The sequence below is a fragment of the Botrytis porri genome (assembly GCF_014898465.1).
Source record: "Botrytis porri strain MUCL 3234 chromosome Unknown BPOR_009, whole genome shotgun sequence".
Lineage (NCBI taxonomy): Eukaryota > Fungi > Ascomycota > Leotiomycetes > Helotiales > Sclerotiniaceae > Botrytis > Botrytis porri.
The window spans coordinates 2,130,042-2,148,178 of NW_024066083.1; the positions used below are offsets into that span (position 1 = coordinate 2,130,042).

General features: G+C 42.9%; 5 protein-coding genes across 5 annotated transcripts; 3 read left to right on the forward strand and 2 right to left on the reverse strand.

Moving 5' to 3' along the window:
* Positions 1–1,088: 1,088 nt before the first annotated feature.
* Positions 1,089–4,392, forward strand: EAF01_007412 (uncharacterized protein). Its single transcript, XM_038915667.1, has 3 exons — positions 1,089–1,785; positions 1,839–2,426; positions 2,484–4,392. The coding sequence occupies exons 1-3, from the start codon at positions 1,510–1,512 to the stop codon at positions 4,164–4,166; spliced, it is 2,547 nt and encodes an 848-aa protein (XP_038769305.1). The 5' UTR covers positions 1,089–1,509; the 3' UTR covers positions 4,167–4,392.
* Positions 4,393–4,669: 277 nt separating this feature from the next.
* On the reverse strand, positions 4,670–6,669 carry EAF01_007413 (uncharacterized protein). The gene is made up of 5 exons (XM_038915668.1): positions 5,662–6,669; positions 5,584–5,610; positions 5,393–5,529; positions 5,103–5,337; positions 4,670–5,050 (listed from the first exon to the last, which is right to left on the reverse strand). Exons 1-5 carry the CDS (start codon positions 5,903–5,905, stop codon positions 4,947–4,949), a joined length of 747 nt encoding a protein of 248 aa, XP_038769306.1. The 5' UTR covers positions 5,906–6,669; the 3' UTR covers positions 4,670–4,946.
* An 831-nt stretch (positions 6,670–7,500) lies between these two features.
* Positions 7,501–9,221, reverse strand: EAF01_007414 (uncharacterized protein; the record flags this gene model as incomplete). The annotated part of the gene is made up of 3 exons (XM_038915669.1): positions 7,501–8,226; positions 8,276–9,132; positions 9,197–9,221. 3 exons carry the CDS (start codon positions 9,219–9,221, stop codon positions 7,501–7,503), a joined length of 1,608 nt encoding a protein of 535 aa, XP_038769307.1.
* A 490-nt stretch (positions 9,222–9,711) lies between these two features.
* Positions 9,712–12,046, forward strand: EAF01_007415 (uncharacterized protein; the record flags this gene model as incomplete). Its single annotated transcript, XM_038915670.1, has 2 exons — positions 9,712–11,023; positions 11,205–12,046. 2 exons carry the CDS (start codon positions 9,712–9,714, stop codon positions 12,044–12,046), a joined length of 2,154 nt encoding a protein of 717 aa, XP_038769308.1.
* A 909-nt stretch (positions 12,047–12,955) lies between these two features.
* EAF01_007416 (uncharacterized protein) lies at positions 12,956–14,893 on the forward strand (the record flags this gene model as incomplete). Its single annotated transcript, XM_038915671.1, has 2 exons — positions 12,956–14,052; positions 14,104–14,893. The coding sequence occupies 2 exons, from the start codon at positions 12,956–12,958 to the stop codon at positions 14,891–14,893; spliced, it is 1,887 nt and encodes a 628-aa protein (XP_038769309.1).
* Between the last annotated feature and the right edge of the window lie 3,244 nt (positions 14,894–18,137).

Sequence of the window (18,137 nt, forward strand, 5' to 3'; positions counted from 1 at the left end):
ACAGAAAAAGAAAAGAGATATATCTCACAATGTGAAACAATTGATACTCGTCATTACACTGAGAAACAGAGACCAAGATCGCGTGGAGGCATCATATGGAAGATGGAGAAAGGGAGAGGGGTATTGGAGCGGCGTCATCTGGAGGCTTGTTGTAAAGAAGCCCAAGTTTGGAGATCAACTTATCTGCGGATATCAATGTGATTACCGGTACACATGAGCTTGACTCTTTCGGTGGCTGTGAGATATCGATATTAATTCTTATTGAAATGTTCTTGTAGTTTCTCGAGCAACCACATAAATCCCCTGCTCAGTGACACTTCGGATCCTCTATTATGTACGCCTACTATTCAACAATCCATTGCATGTACTTCAACTCTGCGACAGAGAGATCTTGCGCATCGGGTGTATCCTTGATTTGAATATTGTTCAGATTTAAGATTCTTAATTTCCGATCCCGAGGCCTACTTAATCTCAAGATTAAATAGCGAAAAGGTGCGTCTAAGCACAAGAAATCACGCTATGTGATATCCCGAGAACCGCTTGGTCCCTTTCCCGTCGGCGCCGAAGCCACCGAACTTGTCAACTTGAGTCTTTGAGCTAGGTTTGCACTGGCAAATACTGGTACTCAAGCTTGCTAGAATCCGCAGACACTTTGTTCCCATTAGATGCATTGTCAATTTGGTAGCAGCGAAGATTCCGTTTAGATAGTTCCAGATAATACTCAAGATTTCATTAATAGAGTAGTTGATACTTTGCAGAACGAAATGCAGTGACGCATTCAGGTTTTGAACGCCTTTAGATCCAAATCAACTTGTATCCATATGATATCAAAACCATCCCATCAACGATGAAGCGAAACCCAAATGCATGTACAAAAACATGCATCAATCAGAAAAAGAAACTCGACCAATGATATATATTTCGAGTCTGTGCTTACAAATCAACCATGCTAATAGCATCTCAAGCCTCGCTTTAGGTCAAAACTTTAAAGCGGGGGGGGCCGTGACCATGGAATTATCCCATCTCAACCCCTCGAAAACTCATGTCCATGCAAGCCATGCACGAATGTTCACTGTCTACAAAGCCCGTGAAGCTTCACTCTACGTGGCGAGAAATTCAGAATGTGCAGAAAATTAAAATTACGGATGCTCGTAGCACGGCAGGATCCATCTCGTATTACAACTGGTGGTCTGTCAGACCATAAACAAAGTTATTCATATTGACTCTCGCGTCCCCCTCGTATGGATCTCCGAAACTTTTCTTTGTCGTAAAGATATCGAAGAAAACACTCACCATCTTCCTTTCTTCCATTTTAATTTTGCTCTAATCTGGAATTGAGCTTTCTTTTCAAATCTTATGATTCATTTGACATGTTTCTCCACCCTACACAATACGCCTATCCTAAGAATCATTGAGACTTTTGGGTAGAACCCCCAACTTGACCCTACTAAGCCACTGAAGATCGCTTTCGTCATTTAGGTGGAAGATCTTGATCGTAATATTCTCCATATGGCTTTTTCAATTTCTGGGATGCCATATCTATCTTCCATACCCGTGATTCCAAAAAATGATCTAAAGATGTATGGCATGACTTCCATAAATGAGGAATATATACCTACAGACGACCCTCCAGCTTCACCCAAAGAAAACTGGCCACTGGGTCCGGAAACAAATACACATCGAAGAAACAAATCTAGTATGAACATGTTAACGGCAAACGGTATGGGTATCAGAAAGTGGGATGGAAAGTCGCGGAGGTCAATCGAGTGGGATGGGTTGAGGAGGGTATGTCTGTTATTGTAGCTCTTGATCAGCAACATTCTGACGACATTGTTTAGGATCCCGAATTATGGTACCCTGAAGGAGATTGCCTGGTTTATTTGTATGGCCGAGGACAATCGATGAGAGGTCCAGCATTTCGGGTACCATTGAATGTCCTGGTTGACGCGAAATGCCAACCACTTTTGGATGCATTTATGTCGAAAGATATTAACGGCTCGCCACTCTCAGACGTTAGCGAGGCTCTGGATGAATATTTCTCGGGTGCCAGTGATTCTGATTACGTTGAGCTATACATTCCAGCTCCTATCATGGCAGAACGAGGAGAGGCTTTCCTCTACCACGCCGCGACCAGAAACTTCTTTGCGTGGGTTTTCAAGAAGTCGTTAGTCGGACAGGATTTAGGCAGTGCATTGGTTGGACTTCTCAATAGTATGTCTCAGTTCAGATCGACTGATGCCAACAACGTGGATGATATCGTAGCCTATATCGACGGAGAGGGATACGCAGATATGAGGAATACACCGGATCATGCCCTTGGAATTATGTATTTTGCAGAGCATTTCCATTTCAAAGATATGTGGATAGATGCACTTGCACATTGTGCTGGGATGTGCGAGAAACTCCACAATAGTCCTGGTTTCGAGGTATGTATATATCATCATAACTTATGCCTGAAGACACAGTATTTAATTCCTGCATAGTCATTGAGTCGACAAGATCGAGTTTTCATATCTCGAGCAAGACTGGAAATGGACCTTCGACTCGATACATGTGGAAAAATGCTGAGCGGATTTCTCACGGAAGAACTTGCCGACACATGTTTGCAGCTGAGCCCCGATGCTCAAATTCACCTCGAAAAATTTAGAGCATTTCTCCAGAGATACTATACTGCAAAGCTTGGATCATATCCATCCTTGGCATCGAGATCAGGAAGCGGAGCTTTCTCCAAGAGTCTCTTCAAGCAAATGCGATCCGAATTTGAAAAATTGTATGAGTTTCTCGCAGACTCTACTGTGGCGACAACAGGGAATACAAGCGCTAGTGAGGAAGAACTAGATGTGTTGCATGCAGTCATGGCATTCGACAGGAGATATCAGATCGAACCATTGCCCTTTTCTCTACCACTGCTTCCAGATGATAATGCGAAACCATCTACCAAACCATTGAGCAAACGATTGACCTTTACGACAAAAATATTTCCCAAGAGTGATAAAACTCACAATGATTCAAGCATGGATTCAATGAACGCTCTCGACAAGGCCACAAATCGACAGAATCTACGGCTCACTGAGTGTACGCTTGTTCGTGCTTACCGGGGCTTTGAGAAAGAATGTGCCACCCAAGCCGAGTCCAAAATGACAGCAGCGGAAAAGATCTCCCAGGCGGAAGGCCGCAAGATTCGTTGGATTGTGATTTATTCTTCTCTTCAAATACTTATTCAAGCAACGAAAGTACCAAATCAAGTGCGCGCTACCCAGAATGTAGCTTATAATATTTCCATTCGCATTGGAGAATGTCCACCGTGGAATGACCGGCGTTCGTGTTATAATTTGATTCGCACGCAAAGTGCTCAAGCAAACAGAGACTACCGAAACTCCCTAATTAGGTCGAACCCTTCCAGTGCTGGACAAACACCAATTGATGTCATAGCCGCTTTCAATGATTATCTCGCCCAAAGAAAGCAATCAGTTCTGTCGCGAAGGAACGAAAGTGCTCTCGACACCACATTATCAACCAAGAAAATAATTGAAAAAGTCAATGCTGGTAATGCCCTGACGATAATGCCGGAACTTCAGCATCCTAGTCCACGAAGAAATGCACACCATGAAATTTTGATTGAGGGACATGGTTATGGATTGGAGGACGGCCTTGCCGATGTTCCAATAACAAACGCTACCAAGGAAGAATACGATTCCTACAGAAATCAATCATCGTCCACCACTTCATCGATCGACGCATCATCGCAATGGTCTCGTTCCTCACACGATCATGAAGGGATGAGTTTTGAGTCTTCTGATGTTGATTCGCCTAGAACGAGTGGTTCATTTACATCTGATGATCGTCGAGGTTCAATATCTTCGGTCTATTCAGAAGCTGAATCACTAGAACAGCCATTTGCTTTTGAACAATTGCACAAGCCAAGACCAGTTAGTACATACTCTGTGAGTATATACGAAGAGGATTTGATAGCAGGAGGGATCTTACCCGATCCATTATTCTCACCAAGAACATTCGATAAAAAGCATGTAGGACCTCCGCCTCTCTTCATTTCGAAACTTACACAAAAGAGAGTAAGCATCTTGAGCCAGAAGCTCGACAAGCATGTCAGCGTTGGTAGCATAATGGTGATGAATGAAGAATTGGCTGCTTACCTCAAGGTTTGAGCCTGGGTGGTGATTGATACTGAATGTTTTGTTTTGGCTGTTGGAATACCCAAGCACACTTCTTTGAATATTTCTCACGGCCGTTTGGTTCTGAGGGCTTGCGTGTTGAAGGTGGAGTTTCTGGAGGATCAAAATAGGCACTGCTCGGTTTGAAGCCTTGCATTCTGAATATGTCGTACAATTGTAATGTAATCAAAATATTTCATTCAAAAGACTTTTAACTACGTTCTTCGGTGCAAGATTTGCTTTAGAGATGTCAGTGTTTTGTTCAAGTAGAAGTGTTGAGACGTCGTCCTGTGATACAGATGAGAAACCATAGCGTGACTAGAGTATCCGAAGCACCCTCTCATGTTTGAAAGAAATAACATGATCTTCATGAGTAAAGCAACATGAGTGATTTGTTGGCTCTTTCCTCATGTCTCGCCATTGGAATATTGATCTCCCGATCCCCTGACTAACGACAGTGCACTTAGTATAAAAACATGAGGACTTGGGTATAATATGTAACGAGAAACAATATGAATGATTGTAGGTCACTTATATCATTCGGAAAAATCTAAATTTGCAGCCAGATTCCTAGACTCCTTTCGCCAATGCACTCTTCTTCAACTTGCATTAAGTTGATTCCTTTGCGGCCTTACATACATCTGTCTATCTATGGGTAGTTTCGGAAATCTATGTTTCTCCAAAAGCAGATGGTGACACGCTTTTAATCACAAATGGGGTATCGTATCGGTATTCTGTCTCCTTGACCCGTCTCCGGCCATAATCTCCCAGCATTTATTGGCCTTTCTTTGCAAAACCATTGACTTTTCGAGTGCTCTTGACCCGGTCGAGCTCTGTAAAGGTTCGCGCGATAGTACGTACCGAATCGACGAGGAGCACTGTAGTAACACAGTCAGCGCTGACACTTTCTGCGGAATGAGTTTGACTTACTGCCTGGAAAGATCATCCAGAGAAAATTCATGAAGAAATAGTAAAACCAAAAGTATAGAAATTCTGGTCTAGAATAATTGACTTCCTTGTGATAATAATCAAAAGTATGAGTCGCATAGTATAGAACGAGTCCATAGATTTGTCCTACAGTCACAATGATTTGTAGGGGGTGTCGAAGTGGATGGCCAGTTGCGATAAAGGCCGCAACGGTAAAGCACATAGGTCCCCATAAAAACTATAGGGAATTTATCAGTATGCTGTCTAATGTAGTGGGCTTGGAATCGACTTACCGCTGTTACTGTTTCCATACAGAGGACAAAAGGATCCGATGTCAAATATCGACTATCGCTAAGGGCGTACTCCTTCCATAGTTGTCCCAACAATTGTTGGTCTTTGATGATTTGGGTATGATGGAGCGAAAAGTATCCTGGAGAGCTGCGATTAGCCACTTTCTGTTGTAAATTGACTCGTTATCGCACACCTTCGAAAAAGAGATGGATTGCGCCAGCTATAAGAAAGATTAGGAGACTGTGTGATACCGTTGATAAGGAAGACTTACATAAAACCAACCACCATATCGCAGCTCTCTCAGTGCTTGGCAGATGAGGATATGATCTGGCAACAAAAGTGCGAGTGCACAAGAACAATACTGCACAAGCACTAAAGAAAATGCTTAGGAGAGTCGGTACGGTCCATTCATTTGCCAGATAACTAGCTATTTCCATCTCAAGAGGGTAATAGGGATGATTGACGACAACTGCAGCTGCAGACTCAATCGAAGCGTTCTCCATTATAGAAGCCATTTCCGTTAGAAGATCCAAAAATGCAAGTGAGGATCCAAGTTTGCGCGAAGTTAGAGAGGAAGAAGTGAGTAGACAACGAGGAGGAGAAGGGGGAACATATTAGATAATTGCAAGCAGCTCGTAAAGAAGTGAATTTGTAGCCAACACTTGGACCAATGCCATGGACAATAAAGTTCGAAAAGACATGGAAATTGTACCGCGTCCCCATCAAAAGTCTAAAACCCGGTCTGAAGGGTCTTTTCAGGGGTTCAAGCAGGGTTTCTACATAATCTTGGATTCAACTTTCGTGGAGCGGTAGCTTGAATGGGGGCAAAGCAATGAGGACGGGCTCAGCCAAGTTATTTATTTACTTGGCTCTTAGCGCTGTGGGTGTACCCCCCAAGTTCCCGAGCATGTATAGACGCAGTAGTTGGAAAGTATACCTAGGTCTAGGGAGGAAGATGTAAAGAGACAAGAGGACAGGGAGTAGATAGGAGCAGGAGCAGGAGAAGCAGGAGAAGCAGGATGAATTTGGACGTTTTCAAGTATGGTATCCATATGAAGAGAGAAACGAGGATCCATCATTGGCAACGATGTAGATGTACGGAGAATGGTGGATGGATGATGTATGACGGTACGATCTATTTCATATAATGTCTCTTTTGGACAGTTGACAACGGATAGATTAATTAATGGTTGATTGTCATTGAACGAATGAATGATGATCATTTTCTATCTGTTATTTCATGTGCATTGTGGTTCCCATATTGTTGTTGGCACGAAGATAATTATTATGGATTTCTTTATTTTTCGAAGATCGTGTGTGGATTTGGGAAGAACGAATTCCCCCACTCAAGGACTTATATTTGTTACATAATCCCCACTCTAGATCCATTTGGGTGAGCGAGCCACTTTTCCAGAATCATTATGGAAAATGTGGAAGAGACTTCATACTTCCAATCATCTACACATTCGTTTATCCATGACCATTATCTGGACCCCCGGGAAGGCTTACTGGTTCGGGTTTAGTATAGTGTTATATTGGACAGATATTGATTAGACCAACTCTATCTTGTGCTGATGATCACAACCAACAGCTTTCTCGTAGATGAACACAAAAGTTTGGGGGGGGAGGGGGGTTTGATTCGTATTCTAGACTCGTCATCTGCTTCGCCGCACTGTGGAGTAAGTACACCATGGGGTTGAGTGGGTAGATGAGAGAATACAGACAATGCATTCGTTCAGATTTAGAATTCTCTTGGCTCGAAAGCCTTGAATGCCATTGAACTGTTTTCTCGTGGCTTCACTTTTGTTTCTGGCGTCCATAGATTAATGATGGAGTAGCAACATAGCCCTCAGAAGAAGGGCACAAAATTCATGATCAACAAGCTTTGTGCTGAAAGCTCAGAAATCATATCATAACTCGTACAAACGTGGGCCACTCACGGTCTTTGAATGCACATGTAGAGATAATCATACAAAGCCCATCGAACTTTTCGATTGTTACATTTCCCACCACACAGTTGTGGGGTCAGGAGCCTCAATGTAAGCTGGGGATACTCCTTTGCGAAATCGCATGGCATGTCAATCAAACCGCTCTCCGCGACTAATGGACGTTAGGTTTTGCGAAAATGAAAGGTATCGTCGAGCTCCTCGCTCCTATCGCTCATGTCCATGTATGTGTTATCATTGTCAGCAATATCATCCGCGTTCACGCGTTTAAAGTGCCGCTTGTCGTCGCCTTCAACGAGGTTCAAGGGCGACTCTTGTGTTTGACCGTAGATATCAACTCCTCTCGCCTCCGATTCATGCCAAGGGAGCATTTCGGCATCCTCTAGCTTAGACAATGATAAGAGAATGCAGTCTTGCGAATCGCTAAAGAAAATGGAAGGAGATACAGATGCTACGTTGAGCCACTTGATGATCGACTTTCCAATGATTTTACCCTCGGGCATTTGCATTCCAAAATTAACAATTCTTGGAGCCTCCCAAGATGGGTCCCATAATTGAACTCGGCCCTTGTTTTCCTCACCCTCACATCTAATCATCAAAAGTTCGTTGACACTAGGATGAAAAGTCACCCTAGCTACCGGAGCGTGCATTATTAACAGTGCTCTAAGTGATCGAGACCCCACATCCCAAACCCAGACTGCTGATGGCATTTCCTCAACCTTAGTCGCTAGTAGTGTGCCAGAAATATCGAAAGTCATCATATTAGTGCCAGTCTTTGGCTCTGCAGTCGGAATGGCAGTTGCTTCTGGAGGTAAGGTCGGCTGTTTCCCTCGAACGAATTCTCGAGTGAAACCACCATTGGGAGATGGCGAAAATTGTTCAATCCAAATCTGAGAAGTTAGAGTTCGTTTTCTTGGGGTAGGAGATAGTTTGACGTACGTGTAACGTATCTGTAGGGTTTACAGAAGGTATGTGGGATAACACCATAGATTCTGAGAATGCTGGAGCAGCCAACAACACAACTCTTCGACTAGAGTCGCAAATAGCAATGTGTGTTCCTGTTGGGCTCCATTCAGTCATTTTTATTCCGGCGCCTAAAGCGATATCCTTTTCTTCCTCGAGAATCGGGGTCGGGCCATTCCAAACCTTATACAAGTGACCATCGGCTGTATAAAGCAGTAATCTGTGGCCTTGGCTAGCAGATTCGCATAATGTTATCCATTTTCCATCTGGGCTCCAAGCCATCTCTTGAGCGTCAATCGTTTCTGGTAGCCATGATCTTATGACCTCCAAGCTTCCCGATTTATGTATACTAACCACGTCTTTGCCACCATTTCTCGTTAATAGAGCCAAGTTTCCGGATTGTGGACGGTGTGAGAATCCTTTTGCGGCAGTAGCAGGAGTGAACAGCTTGGGAGAGGTGATATCCACTGACTTCGAAGTAGCAAGATTGAAGATGGTTAACTTCAAACCAAATTCTGAAAAGATACAGACTTCATTATCGTTTCCTCCAAATGAAATGAAAGTCGTCTTCGTAGTTCCTGAGGTCGGATTTGTGATTTTGGCTGAGAAGCGATTGTCACTTGGGGAAAATATGCGTATGACATCCGCAGACGCTACAAGTAGGCGGTTGGAGGAGCACGACCATATGAATGATGTTATTGAGGCTGTGAGTTCAGGTGGAAGTGATATGGAGCGTATTATTTCAAGGGAACGCGTCTCTCTGAATTGAAGTGCCGATGGCAGAACAATCGCTATATATGCTCCATTGGGACTCGGAAGAGAATGATTTGATGCTAAGATATATATTTGTATTAATTATATGCCTTACAAAATGGAAGTAATTGAGTTCACACTTACATTTAAGAGGACGAGAAAATCGCATTGTGAATTGAATGGAGGTGAGTGCACTTTTGGCATCTGACTTTCAATGCCGCCTACTGTAGCACTCATAGAGATCTGCAGAAGCCCCGCACACACAATACCCGTGTGAAATTATTTAGTTGAGCCGATAACGATAAGCTTTGATGAGTCAGCTTGGCTATTGTGCGGCAACTCGGAGAAAGGACGGAAAGGGCCGCTGCCCCTCCAGTTACAATTCGTCTTTACAAATCCATATGAGTCTCGACTATTTTGACAGACTAAAATCTTTGCAAAACCTGATAATTGAGATGATGTGTCACTGCGACAATAAGGAAGCAAGACTATTCAATACTCAGGGAGACTGGTATAAGGTTACTTGATGAGCGAAATGATTGAAGAGCTTCCAACTGTTCTACGCCACCGGATATTGAAAGCCCAGAGATATCTTTGATTAAACACATCATCTTGTTCTTTCCGGACTATCTTTAATATAGCGTCTCCTTTCTTCCAAGATGCTCCCCTTGAGAAGAGCTTTTCGAGAAAGTACACTCAAAAATGGCAAGCTCAACCTGCTATCTCGGAACGCACACAAAGCACTATCCACTGCTGCTTCCTCAATTCAAGAGCTCCCTCGGCACGATTCACCTCTGCGCGAGGGCACTGAGCCATCATTAAGCAAGACTTCAAATAGAAGGGACGAACTGAAAAATGCCAAACCTTTTTCCTCCTTTCTTACCGACAAGTTCCAAAGACAGCACGATTATCTTCGAATTTCAATTACAGAAAAATGCAACCTGCGATGCTTATACTGTATGCCAGAAGAGGGGGTTCCGCAATCGCCACAGCCAGATCTTCTGACAACACCAGAAATCGTACTTCTATCATCTATATTTGTTTCCCAGGGGGTTTCGAAGATCCGTCTTACTGGTGGTGAGCCGACCGTTCGTCGCGATATCTTGCCTCTTATGCAACAGGTTGGAGCTTTGCGATCTCATGGTTTACGGGAGCTCTGTCTGACCACAAATGGACTAAACCTTGCAAGAAAGCTGGATAGCATGGTGGAAGCCGGTTTGACTGGAGTCAACTTAAGTCTGGATACCTTAGATCCATGGCAGTTTCAGATTATGACTCGAAGGAAGGGCTTTGAAGCTGTGATGAAAAGTATAGATAGGATACTACATATGAACAAATTAGGTGCTGGCATAAAACTCAAGATCAATTGCGTTGTAATGCGTGGGGTCAATGAAAGAGAAATCATACCATTTGTCGAAATGGGCCGCGATAAAGACGTCGAAGTTAGGTTCATCGAGTATATGCCATTTGACGGCAACAAGTGGAGCCAAGGCAAAATGCTAAGCTACAAAGAAATGCTTGATATCATACGGCAGAAGTATCCGACACTTCGAAAAGTGGCAGATCACAAAAATGACACAAGTAAGACTTACGAGATTCCTGGATTTGTAGGAAAGATGGGGTTTATCACAAGTATGACACACAATTTCTGTGGTACTTGCAACAGATTGAGAATCACAAGTGATGGCAACTTAAAGGTATGCTTATTTGGCAATGCTGAAGTGTCCTTGAGGGATATCTTGAGAAAATCAAATGGCAGCCAGCCAATCGACGAGCAAGCTTTCGAGGCAATGAAGCAAATAGAAATGGGTAGGAAACAGGCTCTTGGAGATGCCCATAGCCCTCTAGGAAGCTCCTCTAACGAGAGAGAGTTGCTAGAAGTCATTGGTATGGCCGTGAGTCGAAAAAAGGAAAAGCACGCTGGCATGGGCGAATTGGAGAATATGAAAAATAGACCCATGATTTTAATAGGTGGGTAGGTTTCATTTCCGATGGAGATATGTGCGAACCATACGATGTCATAAAATCATTTGCATTGGCGTCAGTTCAATACCCTCATGTATTTAATCAGCATCTTAAATTTTATATAGCTGCAAGTAAGAATCGGCGCTTTTGCAGTATAGCACGTGGTTGAGACTGACATACAATCCAGGTGACAATTACTATCGTAGTTCAAAGGCACTCTTTAAAAAAATGGGAGGCCGGCCGTCAAGTCGATCCCACAATGTCCCTCCAAACCTCCTACCATTTATACCCCCGTCTAGTTTTGCACATCTATACTCCAGCAAAGCTACCCCGGCTCAAATGAATAACATTGACAGTGAAAGGGGGAAGTCTTCGCTGCACAGTGCATCAGATTCGACCCACTCGCAGGCACACAAACTTACCCACCTCACAGAATCCGGCGATGCCCACATGGTTTCCATCTCCTCCAAACAACCAACGAAAAGAACTGCTGTCGCTGTCTGCAGTATTCACTTCTCCAACAAAGTAGCCATTCCACTCATACGTAAAAACCGAGTTAAGAAAGGCGATGTACTGGGAGTTGCCCGTATCGCAGGAATCATGGCTGCCAAGAGAACCTCTAATTTGATACCTCTCTGTCACCCAATTGCAATTACACATGTCAACATTGACCTACAGATCTCACATGAGGATGAATCGAGTACAGAACCTTCATCTCCCGCTCCAACTACGTCAATGCCATGGTCTGGCACAGGACAAGGCGATGGATATAAATGGCCCCCATCTATTCCAGAATCTGTGCCTTGTAATGCATTTGGGAGTGTGGAGGTCACGGCCACTGTGTCATGCGAGGGGAAAACTGGTGTGGAAATGGAGGCACTTACAGCCGCTTCAATCGCGGCATTAACGATTTACGACATGTGCAAGGCTGTGGATAAGGGGATGCGAGTTGAAGGGCTAAGAGTAGTGAGGAAAGAGGGCGGGAAGAGTGGCACATGGATAGAGGGCGCTCACAATAATGAGAAGTAGAGTAGGGGTGAGGCTGAGTTAATATGAAAGGACAACAGAGGAATTTGGGCCTAATTGTCTTTCGGAATTCATCTCAAACAAGTCACGACTCTAACATTCTATATCAATCATTGGCTCTGAAAATGGCATGCGCCGCTCGAGAACGTGGAGTGTACAACTTATTGTTGTCCTCTATTAGAGGTCTAAGAAGCTTCAAGTTGTCAAAACTGTCGCAGTTCACGTGAAATATGGATTTTAGAGGAAGATAAAAGGTTTAATTGAGTTGTTCCGTGACTCACGAACCAAAAATTCTGCATAATCATTCTATTTTGGACATAATCATATCTGAGTGGCTGATGTGATGTTAATTTTGAGCAACGCTTATTATTTCCTATCCAAATTGTCATTCTGAATCCTCCGATGCTACACAATTTTCTTCTTACTTCAAATCCTAAATCCTCTTTAAAATAATGATTGAAGAGCAAATTTCCACATTGTTGACAGTGCAACTCTGATTTACGAAATTTACCTAGCTCTGTAATATTTCTACCAATAACATATTCATATCGTTCGAAGTCGCAGATTAATATTTTTGGCGATCCTATGTTGAAGCAATCTACTGAGTATAGCTACCTTAAGATCCCACAGAATGTAATCTCCCCAGGATCATGACATGCTTTTTGCGTAGCATGTAAATTCCAAAGCCAAAATTCCATACTGTGGCACTGTCTTCAGTCATGATGCCATCGAAATCAATTCGTATAACTGGCTGTATCTGCCATTTTTGGGACTTCAAGTTCAGCCCAGTCTTTCTTTTCTTCCAGCAATCTTGTCTTTCGGGAAGTTTTCCCCTTTACGGTCCTTACCAATTCATTTCTCTTACATAATTTCTTGGAGGGGTTGTAACGTTTTTCTATTCAGATACCCATCATGAAGTTCTCACGCGCAGCTGCTCTTTCTCTCCTTTCTGGAATCGGGGCTGCATCTTCAGATGCTGAATGTTCTCCTGTCACAACCACAATCTATCAACCAACTACTATAACTGTCACAGAACCTTCATTCATGACTTCCACTGTTACTCTTGGGGGAGGTCGAGGGTATGGTGGAGCAGAGGAATCTGGTACAACTATATATCAGACTGTCACACTTGGAGGCGGATCTGCTCCCACACCAATTACCATCACAGCACCTGCTCAAACTATTACAGCCCCTGTTCAAACAATCACAGTCAACAATGGAGGAACTGTTATTGGGGGAGGCTCCACTTCCACATCGACATCTTTGAAGGTGTTCAAAACTTCTACCCCTATTATAAGTGGAACAGGATCGCTTCTGGGAGTTCAGGTCACACCCCTTCCCTCAGCCGGCGCTACCGGAGCCGTTACACAAGTAAACGTGATATCAGGGGTTTCAACCGTCCAAGTCTGTCCTACCGGTGCTACAACTTATGACTGCACAGAGGTTGTTTATGGTTCAGGTGGAGAAATCATTGTAGTTCAGATCATCACTATTGATGTCACCGTAGACGTCTACGGTGAGGCCAGTACAGTTACAATAACCAAGATCGCCAGCGCTACTTCTACCCCCAGTCTCCCACCTACACACTCGGAAAGCCTTCTCGGAACCAAGACCGGCAAAGTGACATCTACTGGTAAGCCTACAGGACCACCATATTCGTTTGGAAACGGAAGTGAGCCTATCTATCCGACGGGTAGTATTAGAACAGGGACCAGCGTCTCACACAAACCCACTGGAACCGGAATGCCAACCAAGCCAACGCACGTTGTCTTAATTGGCCAAAATGGCACTCTCTCTTTCTCCCCTCAATACATCGATGCAGAGGAAGGAGATACCGTGCGGTTCAATTTCTACCCAACTAATCACACCATAACTTCTTGTGATATCGCGGCTCCTTGCGTTATGAATGGTGTATACGATTCGGGGTTCAAGCCCGTTTTGGCTAAAAACATGACTACATTTGTCGACTTCCCCGTTACAAACGCCACGAACCCACTATTTTTCTTCAGGTATGTATCGGCCCGTTACAGATTCCATTACTCTCACTAATATTATCTTAGTCGTCAAAAGAATGAGTGTGAGTCAGGCATGGTGTTTGCTATCAACCCTAAATCAAAAACTCAATATGACGAATTCGTATCTGCTGCCAAGGGTAAGAAGACCACCACCACAAGCCATGCACCGACTGGAACAGCAAATTCGACCGGTACGGTTAGAGGCACGGGCCTTCCATATTCTCGCAACGGCACTTACTCATATGGACTTCCATCCGGCAGTGTCCGACCCACATCCACGCACCCTGAATTGGGCATTAGCGTGACCGGCTCATCAAAAGCACCTTTTACTACTGGTGGGTCAAACGCAACTATCAGCACTGGGACTGGGGTACATCATATCGAGACGGGAACAGGGTTCGCACTGCCATCGGGCACTTTTAAACCTTCCGGTAGTATCAAACCATCCGGCAGTATCAAGCCCTCTGGTAGTATCAAACCCGCTGGCAGTTTTAAACCATCAGGCAGCATTCGCAGCTCCGGGTTCCCACACTCATCGGGTTCCTTCAGACCAACTGGAAGTAATAGCGGCAATGGCCATGCTTCTTCAACCGGCGGGAGAGTATCTCCAACGAGTAGCGCGAAGACAACTATAGTCTCGAGCAGCTCATCTTCAGTCACTAGTAACAGTAGCTCATCATCACACTCAACTACTAGCAGTTCAAGTTCGTCTTCTCACTCGACCACAAGTAGTTCTAGTTCGACCATCACCACTACTTCTTCAATTCACGGTTATGTTCCCTACAGCTTCTCTACTCCCGTAGCTTCATATGTTGCTCAACCTTATCGAGCGTAAACTGAAGGTATGATGGAAGTCATGAGGAGGATTGCATGTTTTGAGAGCTAAGAAGCTGAGTGGCGCGGGCGCAGGCGCAGCCAAAATTGGATTTGATTGGTGTTACTTTCTTCGTTGCCCCTTGTCCTTGTATTTCGTGTATGCGTTATGTAGAATTGATTTCGAAAAATGAGACTTTTGTTTATGCTGTACTACCAATGTATGTGTTACCTACCAGAATTCTCTCCCATGGGGTTTCGGTGCATATCCCAGCAATGCTAATCGTCGTCAATGGGTGCCTATGGGACAGCCACAGGCTTCAACTGCCATAAACAAATAGATATGGCCAAATGATATGCAAGTCCCCAGATTAAACAAAGATCGAAAATCTTATGAGTCAAGCAAATGATGTCCACGTTCCTGATTGCTTAATATCCATGATTTCCTTGACCCTGTCAACCTTAAAAAACATCCGAATGTCATGTCGCTCAGATTGCATAGCAAATAGCGACGATGCCAAAATTCTCAAGTAATCCAGAGGAAGTGGCCGCTCAAGTTGATAGATTACTGAGTTTAAACCCCTTGAAAAGATTCAACCTGATCTTTCTAGCTGATTTCGATCGGAATTCAACCATTTCCCTTGTGCCTTTCCTCTCAATTATGTCAAGCCAATGAAAACCCAACGAAGGCATTTTACATTTGATACGGACTAATATCGATGATTATTAATGGATGACACTTCAAGGCCCTAATCGCTTCGGACTACTTCCGATTGACTGATTCTGATAAGTGACTATCCGTAACATTGTTTTCTAAACCCCATCCCTTCAGGAAGTTCAGGTGTGCTGTGTCCCTGCACGAGGAAGAAATCCTCGAAACAGTCTGTAGGGCTAAAAGTTATTGCATCAATAGACGTACAATACATGCCAAGTTCACATCGTATCTAATCAAATCGCTTTGGCGTCTTCCATTGGCAAAATATCAATTCGCTGCAAGTCAGTCATTTCTTATGTTACACATGCACGCATGCCTGGGGTAGAAATCCTCGATCAATTGTACATCGGACTTGTGTCTTCCCTGTGTTTTCGCCTACATGCATGTATATTTCTCCTGTCCTTAAAGCTTTTCTAGAAAATCATAAGGATGATCATTTATTAGTTGTAAAGAATTTTAAGTCTCGCGACCGGGCAAAATAGCCGAATATCATAACCATGATAATCAAAAGAGATCTCTAGAAACATAAATTTTCGAGGTTCGATCCAAATTTATTCCGATCGTTTCATACCTTCTGGGTTAAGATATCTTATGATTTGAATATCCAAGCTATCACTGTCCTTCGGTTCATTCAGAAATGTAATCCCTATGAATTTACTAAAGACCTATAGTCACTGAGTACAGATAATGGCCGATCGCCTAAATTACATTAAAATTCATTCTTAAAACAAATGAATTTAAATACAATTGTATCTGAATGAGTTATATATACTTTTAGAATTCTATTAAGTTTTAGTTATAAATTTCAAAAAAATGAATAGTTCATTTTTAGAATTTTTATTGATTACATTATATAGCTTTGAAATATAATAATTTAGGAATTCTAGAATTTATCAACAAAATAAGCAAAATTTAAAGAACCTTTATAAGATTTTATTTCAATTATAAAATATCAATTCTATAATTTATATCAAAACTAAAAAACTAAAAAAATATAAGTCTTTATTATATAAATAATTCATTTGAAAAGTTTAAATTGAAAAATATAATTATAAATATTAATAAATGATTATATGATATATATTAAATCGCTATTTTTTAAGGTGATTAAGGCAAGTGGTCATTATCTATGCCCTGGTACTGTAGAAAGAGCTCGGAACATTCTTCGGATTATGAGGGAAGCTTTCTCATAACAATCTTTTCTAAACATGAGAGCCAAACAGATTATGCATGTATGTTTGCCTTTGTGACTGCGTCTACAGTCCCATGTTGCCATGTTGACAACCTGGTTCTTGTTATGGCTTGGTGGTGTCATGTAGAACCCTGAGTTCCTGATCCGGGTTGGTGGTTAGTCATTCTATCTTGGTTGGGCCGTTGACGTCCACCAATCGCGGCATCGCCGTACTTACCGCAGTCAAGCGTTGAAGTTAAACGGCAGATGTATCCACGGTTACACTAAGAATATCTGGCTATACACCACCTGGCTAAACCAGAGGGAGATTCTGGAAAATTCAGTATCTATGCGAGCTTAACGATTCAAACTTCGCAGGAAAATGGTTTTTGAAAATAAGGGCCGTTGCTAAGGATCTCTGCACTTCACCTAGTGATTTTTTTCTAGCTAAAGTCGAAGAATTCAAGTCAGTATCCTCGAAACCGTCATCTATGGGGAAATTCAATATTCAGTATAAGTTGGGAAATCCATATCAAAACAAGTAAAGGGTCAGCTGCGCCACTCCAGACTAAGTCGTGTCGCAGAATCTGTGACAGAAAGCATGCCCTGGGCCTCTTTCAATGGCAATCCATTGCAACTTCTCCGTCGCCTCTATCTATTTTGGCTGTCCAAGCCACCACACATTTCCAAGACTCATATGCATTCGGGAAGCATGATGGGATTCCGGAGGAGGTGCACCATTGATGTAGATATTCCCATTCATTCAGAGTCTTGGTACCCTAAAGATCTTTCTATCTCCCGGCGTATCATTGATTTGTTCTCCAATCACGCATAAAAAATGGGATGGATAGTTAATCGACCCGGATAGACGCAGGATAGCAGGTAGACATGTGGAGTATCTGGATCAAAATTTGAATCTAAAGCTTTTCTTTTGATGGCTCCAACCATATGTTACACAGGTATTTTCATGGATTAATCCATCTCAGACCTTTTGCTTTCTTCTTTCGTTTTCGATCCGTTACTTTGGGATGCCACTTTTTGACCAGATCGCAGCTGAAAATTATGTCCGATTCCGCTCTGCACTTGCAGATAAATAGTAATTCATCTCTGCCTCACAAGAAGTTGAGAAATGGTTTGAGAGATTGACAGGCAACCGGCAAAATTTGCTGCAAGAGTTCGTTTGCGCTTCTGAATTCTGAGTCTTGTTCTTCGATCTATTTCTGTGCCTATTCGAATTCGGCCTTTTGCAGTGAATGCCTAGAATATCTTGGTCGAGTAATTGATATTAAGGCTTTCCCCTAATAACTCATCAAATGTTAAACATACCCTAAATTCACAGCCCCCTAAAAGCACTGTAGCCTACATACAACTTTCTTATTT

Bases quoted from the DNA above. Each gene is read 5' to 3' on its own strand.
- EAF01_007412 (XM_038915667.1), top strand. From the start codon at position 1,510: ATGGCTTTTTCAATTTCTGGGATGCCATATCTATCTTCCATACCCGTG. The intron at 1,786-1,838 runs GTATGTCTGTTA...GACATTGTTTAG, and splicing joins AGTGGGATGGGTTGAGGAGG to GATCCCGAATTATGGTACCC. The intron at 2,427-2,483 runs GTATGTATATAT...ATTCCTGCATAG, and splicing joins ACAATAGTCCTGGTTTCGAG to TCATTGAGTCGACAAGATCG.
- EAF01_007413 (XM_038915668.1), bottom strand. From the start codon at position 5,905: ATGGCTTCTATAATGGAGAACGCTTCGATTGAGTCTGCAGCTGCAGTT. The intron at 5,611-5,661 runs GTAAGTCTTCCT...TCTTTCTTATAG, and splicing joins GATATGGTGGTTGGTTTTAT to CTGGCGCAATCCATCTCTTT. The intron at 5,530-5,583 runs GTGTGCGATAAC...GCAGCTCTCCAG, and splicing joins AATCCATCTCTTTTTCGAAG to GATACTTTTCGCTCCATCAT.